Source organism: Bos javanicus, chromosome 15 (genome assembly GCF_032452875.1).
Source record: "Bos javanicus breed banteng chromosome 15, ARS-OSU_banteng_1.0, whole genome shotgun sequence".
NCBI classification, from domain to species: domain Eukaryota; kingdom Metazoa; phylum Chordata; class Mammalia; order Artiodactyla; family Bovidae; genus Bos; species Bos javanicus.
Window position 1 is genome coordinate 65,406,741 of NC_083882.1, and position 16,384 is coordinate 65,423,124.

A 16,384-nucleotide genomic window follows, 5' to 3' on the forward strand; every position below is an offset into this window, starting at 1 on the left:
AGCTTGAGTTCTTCGGATTGAAATGTATTGCCTCTGACTTTACGAGGACTTCCTAGTGTTTATGGATGTTTATTTTAGGGCCAATATCTGCTGGAGTTCGTTATCTTGTTTTGGGAACTTGAAAAAACTCAAGTAGATGAGTCTTTAACCAGAAGCTCTTAATGGCAAGGGTGCTTAAGGATTGGTGAAGGTGGGGTCTTAAAAGCATAGTTCTGATTCACAGGTCTGGGTGGGACCTCAGGAAACTCCTAGTTTAACTTCTTCTTCGGTGCTGATGATACAAGTGGCCCATAGACCAATCATGTGGCCTCTTCAGCCAAGTAGGAAAATAAGCATTGTAAATGTAATCTCCCAGTTCCCCTACCTACGCCTTTCCAAAGCCCTATGGAGACCTCGGTTGTAAAAGTAGGCTGGGTTTTTTTTTTTGTTTGTTTGTTTTTGCTTTTATTTTTTGCTATGTGTTGCTTATGGCTACTTTGTTTTAGAAGAGAGATCAAGGATTGGTCAGGAGAGAAATACTGAGGTTCAGGGTGGTAGGGTATACGGTGAATTTTTTACTACATTGCCGAACAGAGGTCCAGAATGACTGTCCTGGACGCAGCATGGTTCCTCCTTCAGCTGCTGATAGAGAGGGAAAGGGGAGGCCCTTCCTGCTGCCATTGTAGGAAAACTATGCCACACTCATGTCAAGTAAGAGCAAGAATAAAAACTCTCAGGGCTTCTCTCAGAGGTCAGGGTAGACTTTCTTCTGACCCTGACTCCATTACAAGTTTTCTTTTCATTTCAATCCTACATGAGTGCAACAGAGATTTTGATTTAAAGATCCACGGTGTCAATAGATTTATAGGGGTCAGTGGATAGTCTTTGGAGGGCCTTTTGCACAAAATATGTGCAAAGCTTGGTGTGAGTGTGAAGTCTGGGGAGGAGAGAACCATAGTTTCTCTTGAGGTCTGAAAAGACTCCGTGACATTCATGTTTCAAAGCTTGCTCTATTTTTAGTTTGTCATAGCTGAACACGATTGATAAAGGCCTCTGAGGTCATGTAAGGGAATCTTGTTTTTTGATCAATTTTGGTTCCTGTCTCCTGTCAGTGTCTGTTTCTTGTCTGAACTGTCACTGAGACTGATAAAAATCAGCATAAGATGTGTATTTTCAACTGGCTTATAGTTAGTAAAGTGTATCTGTAATGAATCAACTCTCGGGCTCCCACTATGGCATCATTGCTCATGTAAACACTTGAAAGCCCAGGAATAATGCTTCTGATGTTGCCCCTGGGAACATGAAATGTCTGTCTTGAAACACATTATGAGGGCATGAAATTACCTGTGATGTAATCCTGAGAGGATCAAATACATTCCCCAAGCTTGATTCATATTTTGATTCATTTGGAAAACATGAATTATCATCTTTGTTACATTCAGTTAGATTTCACACATACTTGAATTTTCTTTTCTCCTCACTGGGAGTAGTTCTCTTGAAATGACAGTCATATTGAAACAGGAAGTCAGTAAGCTATTGCAACATCCTTCGGGCAAATGCTGTGAATTCACCTGCTGGTAACTTTGATTAAGGATCAAGAATGGTCTGGATAGTGCTGTCATTGCAAAAGTGATTATTTAAAATGCCCAATTGCTCCTTGGGCTTAAGGAGTAAAAATACCCACATGAGACAGTATTCTGAGGCAGTTTGGGGATGATGTGGTTGAATGAATCAAGGATCTGGGAAGAAGGCAGATTGTGGCTTTGACTCTCAGTCCCCTAGGGCTGGGAGCAGGGAATGCAAGCGAAGCCCTGCTTATGATCTGCTCTGTGGCCCTGGTGGCTTCCAGTGTATCTTCACCCTCCCAACAGAAGAAAACACTACTTTTTGAACTAATTCAGTTCTAATCCAGATGAAGCACAAAGCACTGTGGATTGGTTTATTTCTAAAATATAAACTAAAAATCGTTTTATTGAATCATACAAGGAATATTCATATATGTATGCAAATATATTCATGTATTTGCATGTATAGATTAATATATTTGCATGAATATATAAATACTCCTTTTATGATGCCTGGGTTTGATCCCTCGATCGGGGAAGATACCCTGGAGGAGGGCACAGCAACCCACTCCAGTATACTTGCCTGGAGGATCCTAGGGACAGAGGAGCCTGGCGGGCTACACTCCATAGGATCACAAAGAGTTGGACACAACTGAAGCAACTTAGCACACATAAATCTATTTTAATGGCTAAAAGAGTATATCATAGATAAAACTGGCCCTAAATATTCCTACCTGAATATACTGTAGGTATGGAAAAATGATAACGGACTTCTCCCCTTTATTCTAAAAAGAATTCTTAAATATATTGAGAAGAGAGATGACTTTAGGTTGCTCTGGCAAAAAAGAAACATGTTTCAATCAGGGTCCCTGCATGATTGAATGGACACAGAGAGCTTTGAAATCCAGGAGAAACTGGTAAAGGTGTGAGGCCCCAGGTGGCACAGAGAGAATGCTGTGACGATGTATAGGATGGGGCTGGGGCTGAGGATGAGCTGAGGGCATCTTCCTCTGTGGCAAAGCACCCCATCTCAGCAGAAAGTGCCCAGGGTTTGTTGCTAGACACTCAGAGTTTGAATTCTCTGCTAGTTTCAGTTCTTTCAAAACTGTGTGAGCTTGAACAAGTGACACAACCTCTTGGAGCCGCAGATGAACCATCTGCTAAATGACATAATGCCTTACAGAGCAGTTGTGAGTATTGACTGAGATAATGGATTTAAAACTATGAGAAAAGAGGCAGCACATTTTAAATGTTCAATAAGCCCTAGCTACTATAGTATATAGCTACTATTAGTAGTAGCAGTACAGCACTTGGTCTTAGGTCTCAGTAGCCCCACCACAGAGCAAAAGGCACACCTTGCTCCAGATGAGCGAGCCCAAGCTGGGCTGTGTCTGTCTCTGCCGGCAGGTCCTCTCTGTGTGTTTAAGAGAGACCAGTGGAGCAGGGCTTGGCCTTGTTAGGAGTCCTGAGGCTGGGCAGAGCCTCCTGGGCTCTGGAAGGCCTGGCTCTGGTCCTTTGCCAAAGTTCCAAGGGCACCTCCTTCTGCTCACTTTTCTGTCCTTAACACGTCAAATCCCAGACCCCTTTCTTCTAGTAATTGATCAATTCATGTGCTAAGGGACCCTGTAGGATAGAGATCCGCAGGCTGTCTTCCGCTAGGAGCTCCCATCTTAGACGGGCTGCTCGTCTGTGCACCCGAAAACCAGCCATGGTGTGTGGGAGCAAAATGCTGGGGCACTAACCCAGGGCCTACAGAGGTGTGCCCTCCCACTGCTGCTGGCAGCCTCAGGCAGCGTGTGTCTGGTGGCACGAAGGGGAGGAGGAAGTGGGTGGAGGGGCAGAGCACGGCTTCTGTGAGCAGAGGCTCAGAGATGCTGTCCATCGCTCAGCCTAATGGCGTGTCACCCAGCAGAGCAGGATGGGGCTGGGGAGCCCGAGTCCAGCCCTAGGCTAGAGTGTGCCAGCTCACTGGGACTGCTGAACATAATGTAGATGGTAGAAATTAGAAGCCTTGCTTGAAATGAACTTAACCCTCAATTTTCACCTTGGAGACTCAATGAAATAATAAGTCACAACACAACAAATAAAAGATAATAATAATTAGGGACTTCCCTCGTGGCTCAGATGGTCAAGAATCTGCCTGCAATTCAGATTGGGTTCAATCCCTGTGTCGGAGAGATCCCCTGGAGAAGGGAATGGCAATCTACTCCAGTATTCTTGCCTGGAGAATTCCATGGACAGAGGAGCCTGGCAGGCTACAGTCCATGGGGTTGCAAAGAGTCAGACACGACTGAGCGACTGACACTTATTAGCTTGTATTCACCAAGTACTTAATACGTGTATTATGATATGTGTAATATGTACCAAGCATTCTACTGGTATCACCTCATTTTGTGTTTCAACAACCATTTTCATATCATCCCCATTCTATCAATGAGGAAACTGAGACCCAAAGAAGTTGAATCACTTGTCCAAGTTGGCCTGGTTGGCAAAACCAGGCATTGAACCATGGCCATTTGACCGCATAGCCTGGTGCTTCCCACCATTGTACCATCCTGCCTCTGAAGAATCTCCCTCAACCTTAAGAATATTGCCCAAGCCAACCAACACAGTTCAGAGAGAAGCTTCTGGGCAGACCCCATGGTGACAGCTAACATTTCCTGACATACTGTGTGAGAATTTTACAAACATTCTCATTTGATCCACACATCAACTCCATTTCTCCCACTTTTCATCATGGGGGAAAGTGAAACTTTAAACAGGATGGTACTTCCCCAGGGTCAACACAGCCTGCCAAGGAGCAGAATCAAGACTTCAATCCTCACCATCTGAGTCACCATGAGAACTGCCCTCCAGAAGCATAGCAACATTGGGCTGGGTTTGAAGCTCCTCACACCTTGAGTGTGTCCTTTCAACCCAGATGTTAATGAGATTCTGTCTCTGTGGCTGGTCTCACCCACTCCCATTTGAGCTGCTGCTGCTGCTAAGTCACTTCAGTTGTGTCTGACTCTGTGCGACCCCATAGTCGGCAACCCACCAGGCTGTCCTGTCCCTAGGATTTTCCAGGCAAGAACACTGGAGTGGATTGCCATTTCCTTCTCCAATGAATGAAAGTGAAAAGTGAAAGTGAAGTCGCTCAGTCGTGTCCGACTCCCAGCAACCCCATGGACTGCAGCCTACCAGGCTCCTCCATCCATGGAATTTTCCAGACAAGAGTACTGGAGTGGGGTGCCATTGCCTTCTGAGCAACAGTTAAAATGTGAGACTCTTAAACTTTAGGGTCAGGCTAGGTGTTCTGCTGGCCCCCTCCCCGATCCATTGCTCTTCCCTGTGCATGGTGGTCAAGCTGGTGCTGGAAGGGAATCCACCCTTGAGGAAGGTCTGGTAGGGTGGGTACAGATGTACTGGGATGTCTCTATATGTGGGTGGCCCAGAAGTAGTCTGAGTCTGTAGCAACTTAGGGCCCTGTGGATGCTTGTGTTTAATCCCAAGGGGCCCCTTAACCAAGTGGGGAATAAAGAGTGATTCTGGCCACCCCAGCACAGCACAGTGCCGCCTCTCTGCCAAATTGAATTTGGATTGGCCAAACCCTAGTGGCCCAGGGAGTCGCTGCCTAGGATAGAAGAGTGTCCGACTGCAAGGCTGGCATGAGGGACCATCTGCTGTCATTGATTGGATCCCACCCATGGTTCCTCCTCTTGAAATAAAGAGCAGACTTCTGTCATCCAAAGTGTCAGTCTTAGAATTGTGGTGCAAAGGGTGACATGTGGAGGAATCAGTGAAGAGAATGCAGATGGAAAAACCTTGTATATCTCAGTGCATTTCGATATTTCGGTTTGAATTAAAACTTACTTCTTTCTTTTTTTGATGGGCATTTTTCAATACCCCAAGTAACAATTTATGCTGTGTTCCCAGAATACATACTATGTGAGAATAGACAAAGGGGGGTCCAATAGTCAGTGCGTTTTCATAAACTTCCACCTGGGAGGCACTTACCGGGTATGGGTATGATGAGGCGTTGTGCCAGGGGCCCCAGGGGCCCCATGGTCCTGAATCTCCTCCAGTCCTCCAGCAAGCCTAGGTGGCAGTTTCCCAGGACAGGATATAGCAGCTCAGAAAGGCTAGTCCAAAGTCGCCACACCAGCTAGAGCAAAATCTGAGCTGTTGTTTCCACAGGCTCCGATTTGATGGGTGCTCATGACTAGGCGTGATCTGGCTCCGCGGCTTTTTTCCCAGGGTTGGTGCATGAGTGCTGCTAGAATCTAGTGGGAAGAGGCTAGGGATACAGCTAGGCATCCTGTAGTGTGCGAGATAGCCCTCCCAGCAAGTACCATCCTGGACCAAAATGCCAGTCACGCCAAGGCTGAGAAACTCTACTTTTCACCCTAGAATTCTCTCTCTAGCTTGAAATGGGGTGAAGCGGATCCTTTTCCAGCTTGCTTTTAGCTCAAAGGGTGGAACTGTTTTTCCTTAGGCTCTGAATTTACTGCTTCCAATCTTGGAAGAAGTAAAATGTGTTAGAGAAATATCTTGAAAACTGATGTTTAAGAAAATGAAAAGAAACATTTTGAAAGAGCGTGTGTGCTGGTGCTGTACACTGTCCTGTGCTTAGTAGCTCAGTCGTGTCCCACTCTTTTTGACCCCATGGACACTAGCCCACCAGGCTCCTCTGTCCATGGGATTCTCCAGGCAAGAATACTGGAGTGAGTTGCCACGCCCTTCTCCAGGGAATCTTCCCGACTCAGGGATTGAACCCAGGTCTCCCACATTGCAGGTGGATTCTTTACCATCTGAGCCACCAGGGAAGCCCAGGGATCTTTAACTTCATAGCATTATCTATCCTTCCAAATAGCCCTTAAGCTTGGAGGACATCCACGGTCCCCTGACTCCCTCTTTGGAATCAGTAAAGATGAGCTCGGAAGGAGTAACACACTCAAGGTCACATAGCTCAAACACAAAGATGGGGAGTCTGGGTTCCAACCTAGCCCTCAAAGTCTCCAAAGTCTCAACCTCCCATAATTGATACTTTTTTTTTTAAGAAAATAATAAAAGTTATGCTGAAGGTAAAGTAAAAAGATTAACGAGAAGCATTCTGCTGCTGCTGCTAAGTCACTTCAGTCGTGTCCAACTCTGTGCGACCCCATAGACGGCAGCCCACCAGGCTCCCCCGTCCCTGGGATTCTCCAGGCAAGAACACTGGAGTGGGTTGCCATTTCCTTCTCCAATGAGAAGCATTAAATACTTCTAAATTAAAAGGATTGCTTTTCATACTCCATCAGGTAATCACCTGGGCTTCCCTGGTAGCTCAGCTGGTAAAGAATCTGCCTGAGATGCAGGAGAATCCAGTTCAATTCCTGGGTCAGGAAGTTTCCCTGGAGAAGGGATAGGCTACCCACTCCAGTATTCTTGGGCTTCCCTGGTGGCTCAGACAGTAAAGGATCCACCTGAACTGTGGGAGGCCTGGGCTTGATCCCTGGGTTGGGAATTCCAAGCCCCTGGAGGAGGGCATGACAACCCACTCCAGTATTCTTACCTGGATCCCATGGACAGAGGAGCCTGGCAGACTACAGTCCATGGGTCACAAAAAGTTGGATACACAACTGAGCGACTAAGCACAGCAGAAGGTAATCACCATGTACCATGGAAAGTCTATATTTGTATATGGGAGTGTGGGTGAGTTGGTTATGATAATGCTTTTTCTTTCTTTCTTTCTTTTTTTTTTTTTTACCATTCTCAAGGCACATTTATTATCTATTATCTCATTTGATCTTCTCAACAATCTTGTGAGGCTGTTGGGGGGCAAATGTCCTTATTTCACACCTGAAAAGCTGGTTCTCCAAGGGATTAGAACTTGGTGAAAGGCCTTCAGCCGTGCTGGCCCCAGGGGCCTTCCGTGCCCACCCTGAGGGCATGGTCCCTGCCGCCCCAAGCTGGGTTGAGAACACTGACCTTCTCTCCTCAGCAGCCTGGGTGAGCTCAGTGAACTCTGACTCACTAAGGAATAAGCCACATAAACTCTTTTATGGGTGCTAACCATTTACTGGGCCCCGTAAAAAAGGGCCCCTCGTTGTGCTGGCTGCTTTCCCTTGGAAAGGGGGTGCCAACAGGGAGTGCGCTCAGCCTCCTGGGGGCCCAGATGGCAATGGGGCAGCTGTGACCTTGTAATCCTCAGGACTTCTCTCTGGCTGAGAGTAGTTCTGGATGCCTCACGGTGAGGAATGATGTCCGCCTGGAGGATTGGGGCTTGTGGGGCATTTAGTCATAAGAGGAATTCTGGCCCATGTGTTCCCGCGACATTTATTGAATTCTTAGTACCTGCTGAGCTTTCTGTGTGCACAAGCTCATTTGATGCCCACAGCCCTTTGAGTTTGGGTTGTTCCCATTTTACAAGCGGGGAAAGTGAGGATCAGAAAGATTCAGGTTGGACAGACTTGAACTTGTTTCAAGGTCACCCACGGGGAACAGGAGAACTAGGATCTGAGCCCACCTCTCCCCAACTCCAAAGCTGGGTGCTCGGTCCTCACCCTACTCTTCCTTCTAGATTTTGGGGAATTGGTGAAGAGAAGCCCTGAGCCAGCCGGCTGAGGAAGTAGGTCATAGTTGGCCCCAGCAGATCTGACTTCCACTGAAATAGCCACTTTGAAACAGCCCTGCAGGCAAACCCTTGTGAAAGAATTTCAGGGAAGCCTCCCCTGCACACCCACCCCTACCCCCAGCCTGGAGGGCACATGGACTGGGTTCTGAGCTTCAGCCCTTTCAGGGTTAAACAGTAACCTTTCTACTGCTTGTAGTTGAGCAAATGCTGGCAAGGAACAAGCCTAGCCTTGAGCAAACAGGAGCTGGTGCCATGCCCTCTCCCTCTCCCAGCCAACCCTCTGGGGACCTGGAAGATTTCTTTTGCCTTCAAGTCCCCCATCTGATTTCTTAGCTTAGGGCTATTGCTCTAGAAAGCTCGATGGGAAAAGAAAAGAAAGTTTGACTAGGGTTGGTTTTCTCTGAGAGTGAGAATCCAAGACATTTCTGGAAATGAACTTCAAAAGCAATTTACTAGCTCTTCAATTTCTGCCCGGGGAAACTGAGGCCCACAGTTACTTCTGGTTCAGGTGGCCCATAGGCATAGTGCCCCTCCTCATCATAACATACCTGCTATGCAGTTATGTCCTATTTGGTGCCAAGTGCTCGAGGTATGGAGACTAACTTAAGCCCCAACCAATACATACGGTGGGTACAATGGTCTGTATTTTACATAAAAGGAAACAGGTTCAGAGAGGCTAATAACTTGTTTGACTTAGTACAAACCAGCTAAGAACTTAGCTGGTATTAAGTGGTGGAACTTGGGATAAACTCCAGCTCTTTCTGATGTCGAAACTCATCTCTATGGCATCACCTCATAAAACTCAGCTCTGCTACCTCTCCTCCTGGTGGTCTGTTACAGAGCTCATCATTGCCACCCCATCTTGCCCTCTCCTACCTTCTACTCAGGCTGGATTCAGGCCTAATTATTTGCCGGACAACCAGGATGATGATGTTAATGATCATCATAAATGTTTCTGTTTAGCCTAATTCAACTCTTAATCACTGCTCTACTCCCTGTTCCTAGAACTGTGCCCAACCCATTGCAAGGCTAATAAATATCTGTTGAATGAATGAATACATGAATGAATTTTTATGTCTTTTCCAGACCCCTTTTCTCCCCTCTTAAGCCCTACATTGACCTAAAAGAGCAGTAGTTAAATTAGAGGAAGGGGTTTTGAGAGAGTGGAATGGCTCTGGTTGGGCAATTTCCATCCTGGGGATGTTGGTAACACATGAAGATGCAAGTTTTCACCCAAACAGGCAGAGAATTTTCCATGATCTTCTACTGTAATTCTAGCTTCTCCCCAGTCCAACATTTAGAAAGAGCAAGTTACCCTTAGAGGTCCCGGGTAAGGCTCAGTCACCTTCCGGAAACAGGCTGTTTATCCTTTGAATGACTGAATGCACTTCTGAGGCTTTGAGTCTGGCATGAGGGTAAGAACATTGTAAGTGCTGGAGGACCGAGGTGAATATTTCTAAAACATAAAATTTTCATACAGTTCAAAAAAATCCAAAAACAGGCTCACTGAAGAAAGGCTCTTCTCCTTGATCCTTTACTGAGAAAATGAGCCTCATACTGAGAAAGTCCCGTTCAGGTCAGCTGTGAAGCTTGCAGTATCCTCCAGGTGGATGGCATCATCGACTCAATGGACATGAGTTTGAGCAAACTCCGGGAGATGGTGAAGGACAGGGAGGCCTGGTATGCTGCAGTCTGTGGCGTTGCAGAGAGTCAGATATTGACTGAGGGTGACAACTAAAAGGAAAGGGAATGTGAGGATGAACTTTTTACCGAGAAGGAAGGGTCAGTGTCTTGTTGGAGAAACCCGTTGATTTATAACCTTATCACAGAGCTAAGTGCTTGAAAAGCTCTAGGTCAAATATGGCTGAGGTCCCCCGAGACCAGCCCATCTCTTGGCAGATATCCTCACCGAGGAAATTTACTGGATGCTGAGGTGTGGGCTGCTCAGGTGTGTCAGAACTCGTACATGTCTGATTTCAAGTCAGGGTTCCCACACAGGTGCTGGGTCTGTTCTGCTACCCATTTGGGATTTTACCGAATGGCAATTCCACTTTAAACAAAATCTCTCTGACATTTTCACTTTTGTAAAAAAAAAAAAAAAAGTTGGCCACTAGCCAGACTCACCCGGTGAGCAGGTATTACATTTTCCTCCTGTTTCATTCCCGATCAGAGATTATTCATTTATGAATGGGTGGCTGTAAAAACTTGCCTCATGCATATGAAAATTGAACCTGGAAATTTTTAATTGCCAGTCAGTTTTGCTTTTACTGAAAGGGCTGTGGCAACATGCTTGGCAGGCAGTGGACGGGAGGACACGTTCTTTCTTCCTTCCTAAATTTGCTCTATGATCCATACTCTGAAATGACGTTTGTCCCAGAAGCACTGACGGAACGGCCTTTTTGATCCCCTTACAGATCATGATTCTGGAAGGAAGTGGTGTAATGAATCTCAACCCCAGCAACAATCTTCTCCACCAGCAGCCGGCCTGGACAGACAGCTACTCCACGTGCAATGGTAAGGGAGCTACGCATGTCCCTCCTCATGCAGCTTCTTCCAGCTTCTTCCTTTGCTCTGATTAGACTTCATTCCCCAACTTCATGAAGTATACAGGGGGTGTGGGAGCCAGGAGGCCTGTGGGAAATACAGGGGATGTGGGAGCTGGGGGGACTGGAGAAAACTCTTCAAGCAGGAGATCCCCACAGGTCCCCGGAGCCCCAGCCAGAAGCCCACTCGAGATATTCCATGGTTTCCTCTCAATATTCAAAGTTCCAGGTTGGCAAGCTGACAGAGAGGGTGAGAGAAGAGCTACCCCAAAGTAAGGCCATTTGAATAGTGTTGGCTGGGATATGAAGATGGATAGGAGAGAAAACTCTGTGTGTGTGTGTTTGTGTGTGTGTCTGTGTGTCACGTAGAAGCATGGACATTAAGGAGAAGAGAGTTAGAGCAGCTTCATCCTTCTGTTTCATCTTCCAGTGACTTCCCTCTGTAAGGGGCGGGTAGATTTGTTAGGAGACCATGTGCCTGCCTGTGGCGCTTTAATCTAAGATTGGTGGATTAGAAGAGGGAGGGCTTAGTCTGGCGCCTACAGAGGGTGGATCCAGCCCATGGCTTACTGTAGAAGCCAGGCTGAATACAGTGGTTGCTAATCAGCGCCGTGCACCTCGTTGTGAAGGCAGTCAGCTGGGGCAAACTCCTTTGCGCTGAACCACAGTGGGTGTAGGGAGGTCTGGGCCTTCTCCCACCCTCTGCCTGCTGCTAATTTCCTCCCCAGAGACTCTGCTGCTCTTGCTTCCCTTGAACCACATGGAAGTGGCTCTTGGTGAACAATGTCTGGGAGGCAGGAGTGGGATGCTAATGCAAGGGTTGCATTCTCCAAGAAGCAGCCGATTCCTGGGCAGCTCCACCTTTCAATTTGGAATCCCCAGACACAAAGCGTGGAAAACAGGAAGGGGAGACCTTCTCTTATTTGATCATTTATCCTCCTGAACTGCTGTCTTTTCTGGGCATGAGCTTCCCTGTGGGGACCTTGAAGGATAATTCTAAACAGGGAACAGTTCTTCAGGGTGGAAAGTCTTTTGCATCCCAAGCCCTTGGACTCTCCATTCTGGCAGCATTCCTCTTGTTTGCTGCGCAGGGTGTAGAATCCATTCATCACTGTTACATTCTCACTTCCAGAAGCTCCTGGTCTTGATTGATGGGACTGGGGAGACCAGTTGAATGCCAGAGAGGAGCTGAACTCATAGGCTTCTCCCCAAACTTCTGGAGGCTACTGGGGAGTCTGCTCCGTTCAACTTCAGACAAAATTCTCTGGTTCTGCCAAGTTCTAATAGGCTGCACTATCAGGAACCCTCCTCTCTTCTGAATCATGTGACATTGAAAGAAGAAAGTACTGTGGGCCTGGTGTGGGGTTATTGAGAGTTGTTGTCTCTTGTTTGCAAACTCAGAGTTGCACAATTAGCAAAACAATTAATTTAAAAATAAAAGAACAGAGACTTGGGGGAGCTGCAAAAAATATAGCCCACTCTTCAACAGCTGTATTGGTTGGTGAGACACCAAAAAAAAAAGTGGGAGAAATGAGAGACATCCCATTTAGGCTCAGTCTGTTAGTATATTTGGGAATATTTCTATGTATTTAAATTTGGGGACTAGATTCCTCCAATCCTTATCGCTTCCCCCTTCACTGTTGGCTTCCCCTTTAGGACCCCAGCTGAGGGTTCAGGCCTGCTTTTGTGTGGTTATGAGATATGAGGCGTATGGCACCTAATGTGAGCGGCAGGTATGACCCAGGACAGTATCTTTGTGGCCACGTCATCTTGACCTCCTGCTCTTAGCAATCCTTAAGTCTGCGAGCAGTGGATGAAGTCCAAGAGGGTGAGCAAAAACGGGAGTGGGTTGGAGGCATTCACCCTTCAGCTTCTCCTCTGGGAGTGTTGAGGGCCAGGCTGTGGGTATTATGGGGGATCAGACCTTTTGGAGCTCTGTATCTCCTTGCCACGCAAACTGTGTCCACTGACAAACATCATCATCATCCCCATTCCTGGGACACTCACCAGGAATGCAGAATCTCAGGCCTCACCCCAAGTCTATGGAATCAGAATCTGCATTTGAACAACATTCCCTGGAGATTCATAATCGCTTTAGAGTTTAGAGAAGTACTGATCTGGCAGGACCTTGAAGAAAAAGTTAGGGACTATTTTCTTGCGCTACATTTTCCTTTATTGGTCCATTCTTGAGTTGGTGGGAATATCTGTGTGTCATGCTCAGTTAGATTTCTCCTTCTTCAGCTTGGTGGGCTATAATAGGGTCTCCTCCTTGTTCCTACCCCTCACCTCTTCCAAAAGAGTGCTCCCTCCCTTGGTCCCTGCTTTAGAAGGGATTGTAAGAGCCCTCAGTCTGGTCACATGCCAACAGGAGCTGGCTCTTTCTTCTTCATCCCTTCAGGACTCTGGGTTGATTTAGTGATGCTCTCTTAAGTGAGTATGAGAGTCACATACATAGATGGTTAGTCCATAGTGAGCTCAATAATATTTATTGGCTTGGAGGAACTCCTCTTCTTCACTGGTACTTGAATTAGCCATCTTGTGAATGCATCTCATAGGCTCTTCCAGGTTCCAATGTTATTTCTTCTTCAACAATAAATTTACTGAAGAAATGGAGAGAAAGTACCTATAATGGCAAAATCTCTAAGTAGTTTTTATGGGAGATACAAGGATGGGTAAGATGGATATGCTGCTGCTGCTGCTGCTGCTAAGTCGCTTCAGTCATGTCCGACTCTGTGCGACCCCATAGACAGCAGCCCAACAGCCTCCCCTGCCCCTGGGATTCTCCAGGCAAGAACACTGGAGTGGGTTGCCATTTCCTTCTCCAATGCATGAAAGTGAAAAGTGAAAGTGAAGTCGCTAAATTGAGCATACAGTTTACAAAGAAGAATAGGACTGTAAAGACCCATCAAAAAAGGCAAAACAGGACAGAAGTCATGAGGAGAAATGGGAAGTATGTTTCCTGGAGATTTAAAGACAGCAGCCCTCAGCACTTGGTCGGGGGAGTCTCTGATGTCTTTATGGGTGGTCGGAGTCAGTGAGTTGGGCAGGAATTCAATAGGGAGCCACAGGTAGACCTCAAACTGTCCTAAAGGACAATATAGAAAAAAGGCAAAGGGTCACTTGAGGAATAGTGAAGAGCCTCAGTGCCTGGCTTGGAAGTTTTGGACCTAATTTCACTGGATAAAGGGAAGTTGCTGAAGGTAACTGGGTAGGGAAGTGACGTCATAGTGGTTGTAATAACCAGTACTGGGCAGGGGACATCAGCATAGCGAGCAGATGAATCATCTGGACCACTCTGGGGAGAAACAAAGGCATCATAAAGAAGAGAACCCAAGTCTCAGGCTTCTGGTTGAAAATGATTTGAATTGGGGGTATATGTGTGTATATAGGTGTGTGTGAGAGAGAGAGGGAAAAAAAAAAAAAACATGGGAACTATGTGGGTGTGGGCAGGAAGCCAATACATTGCTGAAACTGTAGCAATGCATTAGCTCTCATGGTACTTTGTGGGAGATGGGGAAGAAGCTCATGATCTCAGAGCGTTTCAAGTCTTGTGTCCTTATCCAGAGCCCAGGGGTGAGTATATGAGGAACAACAGGAAGAAGTAGGGAGGCTGAATGACTGGCTCCTACCACAACTAGGGAAGGAATTGCATTTCCCAGAGCCTCCTCTCCAAATCCAACCTCTGCTGATGCGTGCACACCTCGGCTGTGATCCCTGTGACTTCTGGCGGTGCACCTTCCTGTCTGGGATCATGCTCAGAAACAAACACGGCTCACTCACAGGGCTGCCTCCTCTTTTGCAGTTTCCAGTGGGTTTTTCGGAGGCCAGTGGCATGAAATCCATCCTCAGTACTGGACCAAGTACCAGGTGTGGGAGTGGCTCCAGCATCTCCTGGACACCAACCAGCTGGATGCCAGCTGCATCCCTTTCCAGGAGTTTGACGTCAACGGCGAGCACCTCTGCAGCATGAGTCTGCAGGAGTTCACCCGGGCGGCAGGGACGGCCGGGCAGCTTCTTTACAGCAACCTGCAGCATCTCAAGTGGAATGGTGACTCTCTTTCACTCTCTCTACCCTGTTGGGAGCCAGCTGGGAAGGGCAGAGACTCCACGACTGGCAGGGTTCCTGTTTAGGGACATCTGAGGATGGTCTTACCTCCAAATGACTGTTTCCCAAGACAGGGAAGTAGAAGGGAGGTGAGAGGGGATAGGCTTGAAGCCTAGGGGACAAGGTGTGCCAAATCCCATACAAATCTAGGGTAATGTAATTCTCTCCTTATGGTTAATTTCCAAGGAGACAAGGGTTAGCTGGGTAGTTACAGAATACTTGGTGCTCTCAGAAAACCACTTCTTTCTCTTACAAATGGGGTTTGATTGTTTCATTCCCAATCACTTGCTGGTTAAGATCGCCATGGCTATTTTAAAAAATATTTCTATACTTAGGTTCTTACAATGAGACATAAGTATGGTAAAAAAAAAAAAATAAGTGAAATTACTTCTAGTTTGTTTTGGGGGAGGAGAGAAAGCTTATGTTATTACAACAGATTCTTAAAAGGTCCTAAATGAAAAAGGGTTAGAACAAATGGTCTGGACAGGTTTGGTATGTTTCTGCAGTTTCTGGGATTGGGGCTATCCTAGAGCCCCAGACGTCTCTTCTGACGCTCCACCCAGCGCATAGACAGGAAGCATTCAAAGGCTATCCATCAGTGATATTTGATTCACACATGCATGCATGGTACACTGGCTTGGAAGGCTTGGTAGGGGAGACAACTATCTTGCAGAATGCCCTTGACACTGGCCTGAAGTTCTTATGATAATGGTTATTTAAAAAACTAGCTTCTCTGAGAACCCTTTTGGGAAGCAGTGATGTGTATGAATAGTGGGCTGGCCTATCTACTTTGGAGCAGGCACATCTATCCAAGCAGAACCTGTGTTTGGACATGGAGCTGGGGCTGTGGGAAGCATGAGCTCCAGGGCTATGGACCAGATTCAGATCCCTACAGCTGCCATCAACACTGAAGAGACCCAATGTCTGGCCACTGAGCTGGCAGCATGGTGGCCGTTTGAGATGACCTCATTCAGCTCTGGGGCACTCCCTGCTTCCCGCCCACCTCAGAGGTGGTTGCTCATTTTTCTTTTACTAGAACCAAACCAAACAAGGCTCTAAAAATAACATCCAGGAGTCTTCAGAAAGAGCAGACTTATACTTGAAGAATTAAAAATATTTACCTCCCCACCTCCAATTAAATCCACTCCTTTAAAGCTTTGCTCTGATTGAAGCTTAAGACAGGGAGGCGTGGGATGGGATGTGGTCACCCTTGACTTCCCAGCTCTGGCCTTCCATCTTTGGCCTTCCATGACTTGTCTGGTCCCACTGTGTACAGCCGGTGCCTCTGACTGCCTCCTGGCCAGATTTCTCACCTTGTTTTTGTCATTTGCCTTTTTGTAAACGTTCTACTAACTTACATTTATTGAGTATTTACTTATACAAGGACTCCAAGTGAATAGATTCATTTGGTGACCTTATGAGAAAATAAACATCACAGCCATTTGATAGGGGAAGTTTTCATCTGGGAAAACTGAAGGTCAGAGACGTTAAAGCGTGACCTCTGCTCCTGAGATATTTGTAATCTGGCTGGGGAGGACAAACAAACAAAGTGAATTTACATGTATATATGTGCTTTAATGGGGCTTTCCAAGTGGTG

At 46.7% G+C, this 16,384-nt stretch overlaps 1 protein-coding gene across 5 annotated transcripts in view; it reads left to right on the forward strand.

The window, feature by feature from the left end:
• EHF (ETS homologous factor) overlaps positions 1–16,384 on the forward strand; it is an 87,487-nt gene that overhangs the window by 10,956 nt on the left and 60,147 nt on the right. For 4 of the 5 annotated variants that reach the window (XM_061381110.1, XM_061381107.1, XM_061381109.1 and 1 more), the window contains exons 2-3: positions 10,554–10,653; positions 14,485–14,730. In XM_061381110.1, the coding sequence (XP_061237094.1) occupies positions 10,554–10,653; positions 14,485–14,730 (346 nt within the window). Of the gene's footprint in view, positions 1–10,553; positions 10,654–13,933; positions 14,072–14,484; positions 14,731–16,384 lie in introns of those variants that run through there. The other variant, XM_061381111.1, reaches the window with a different exon arrangement.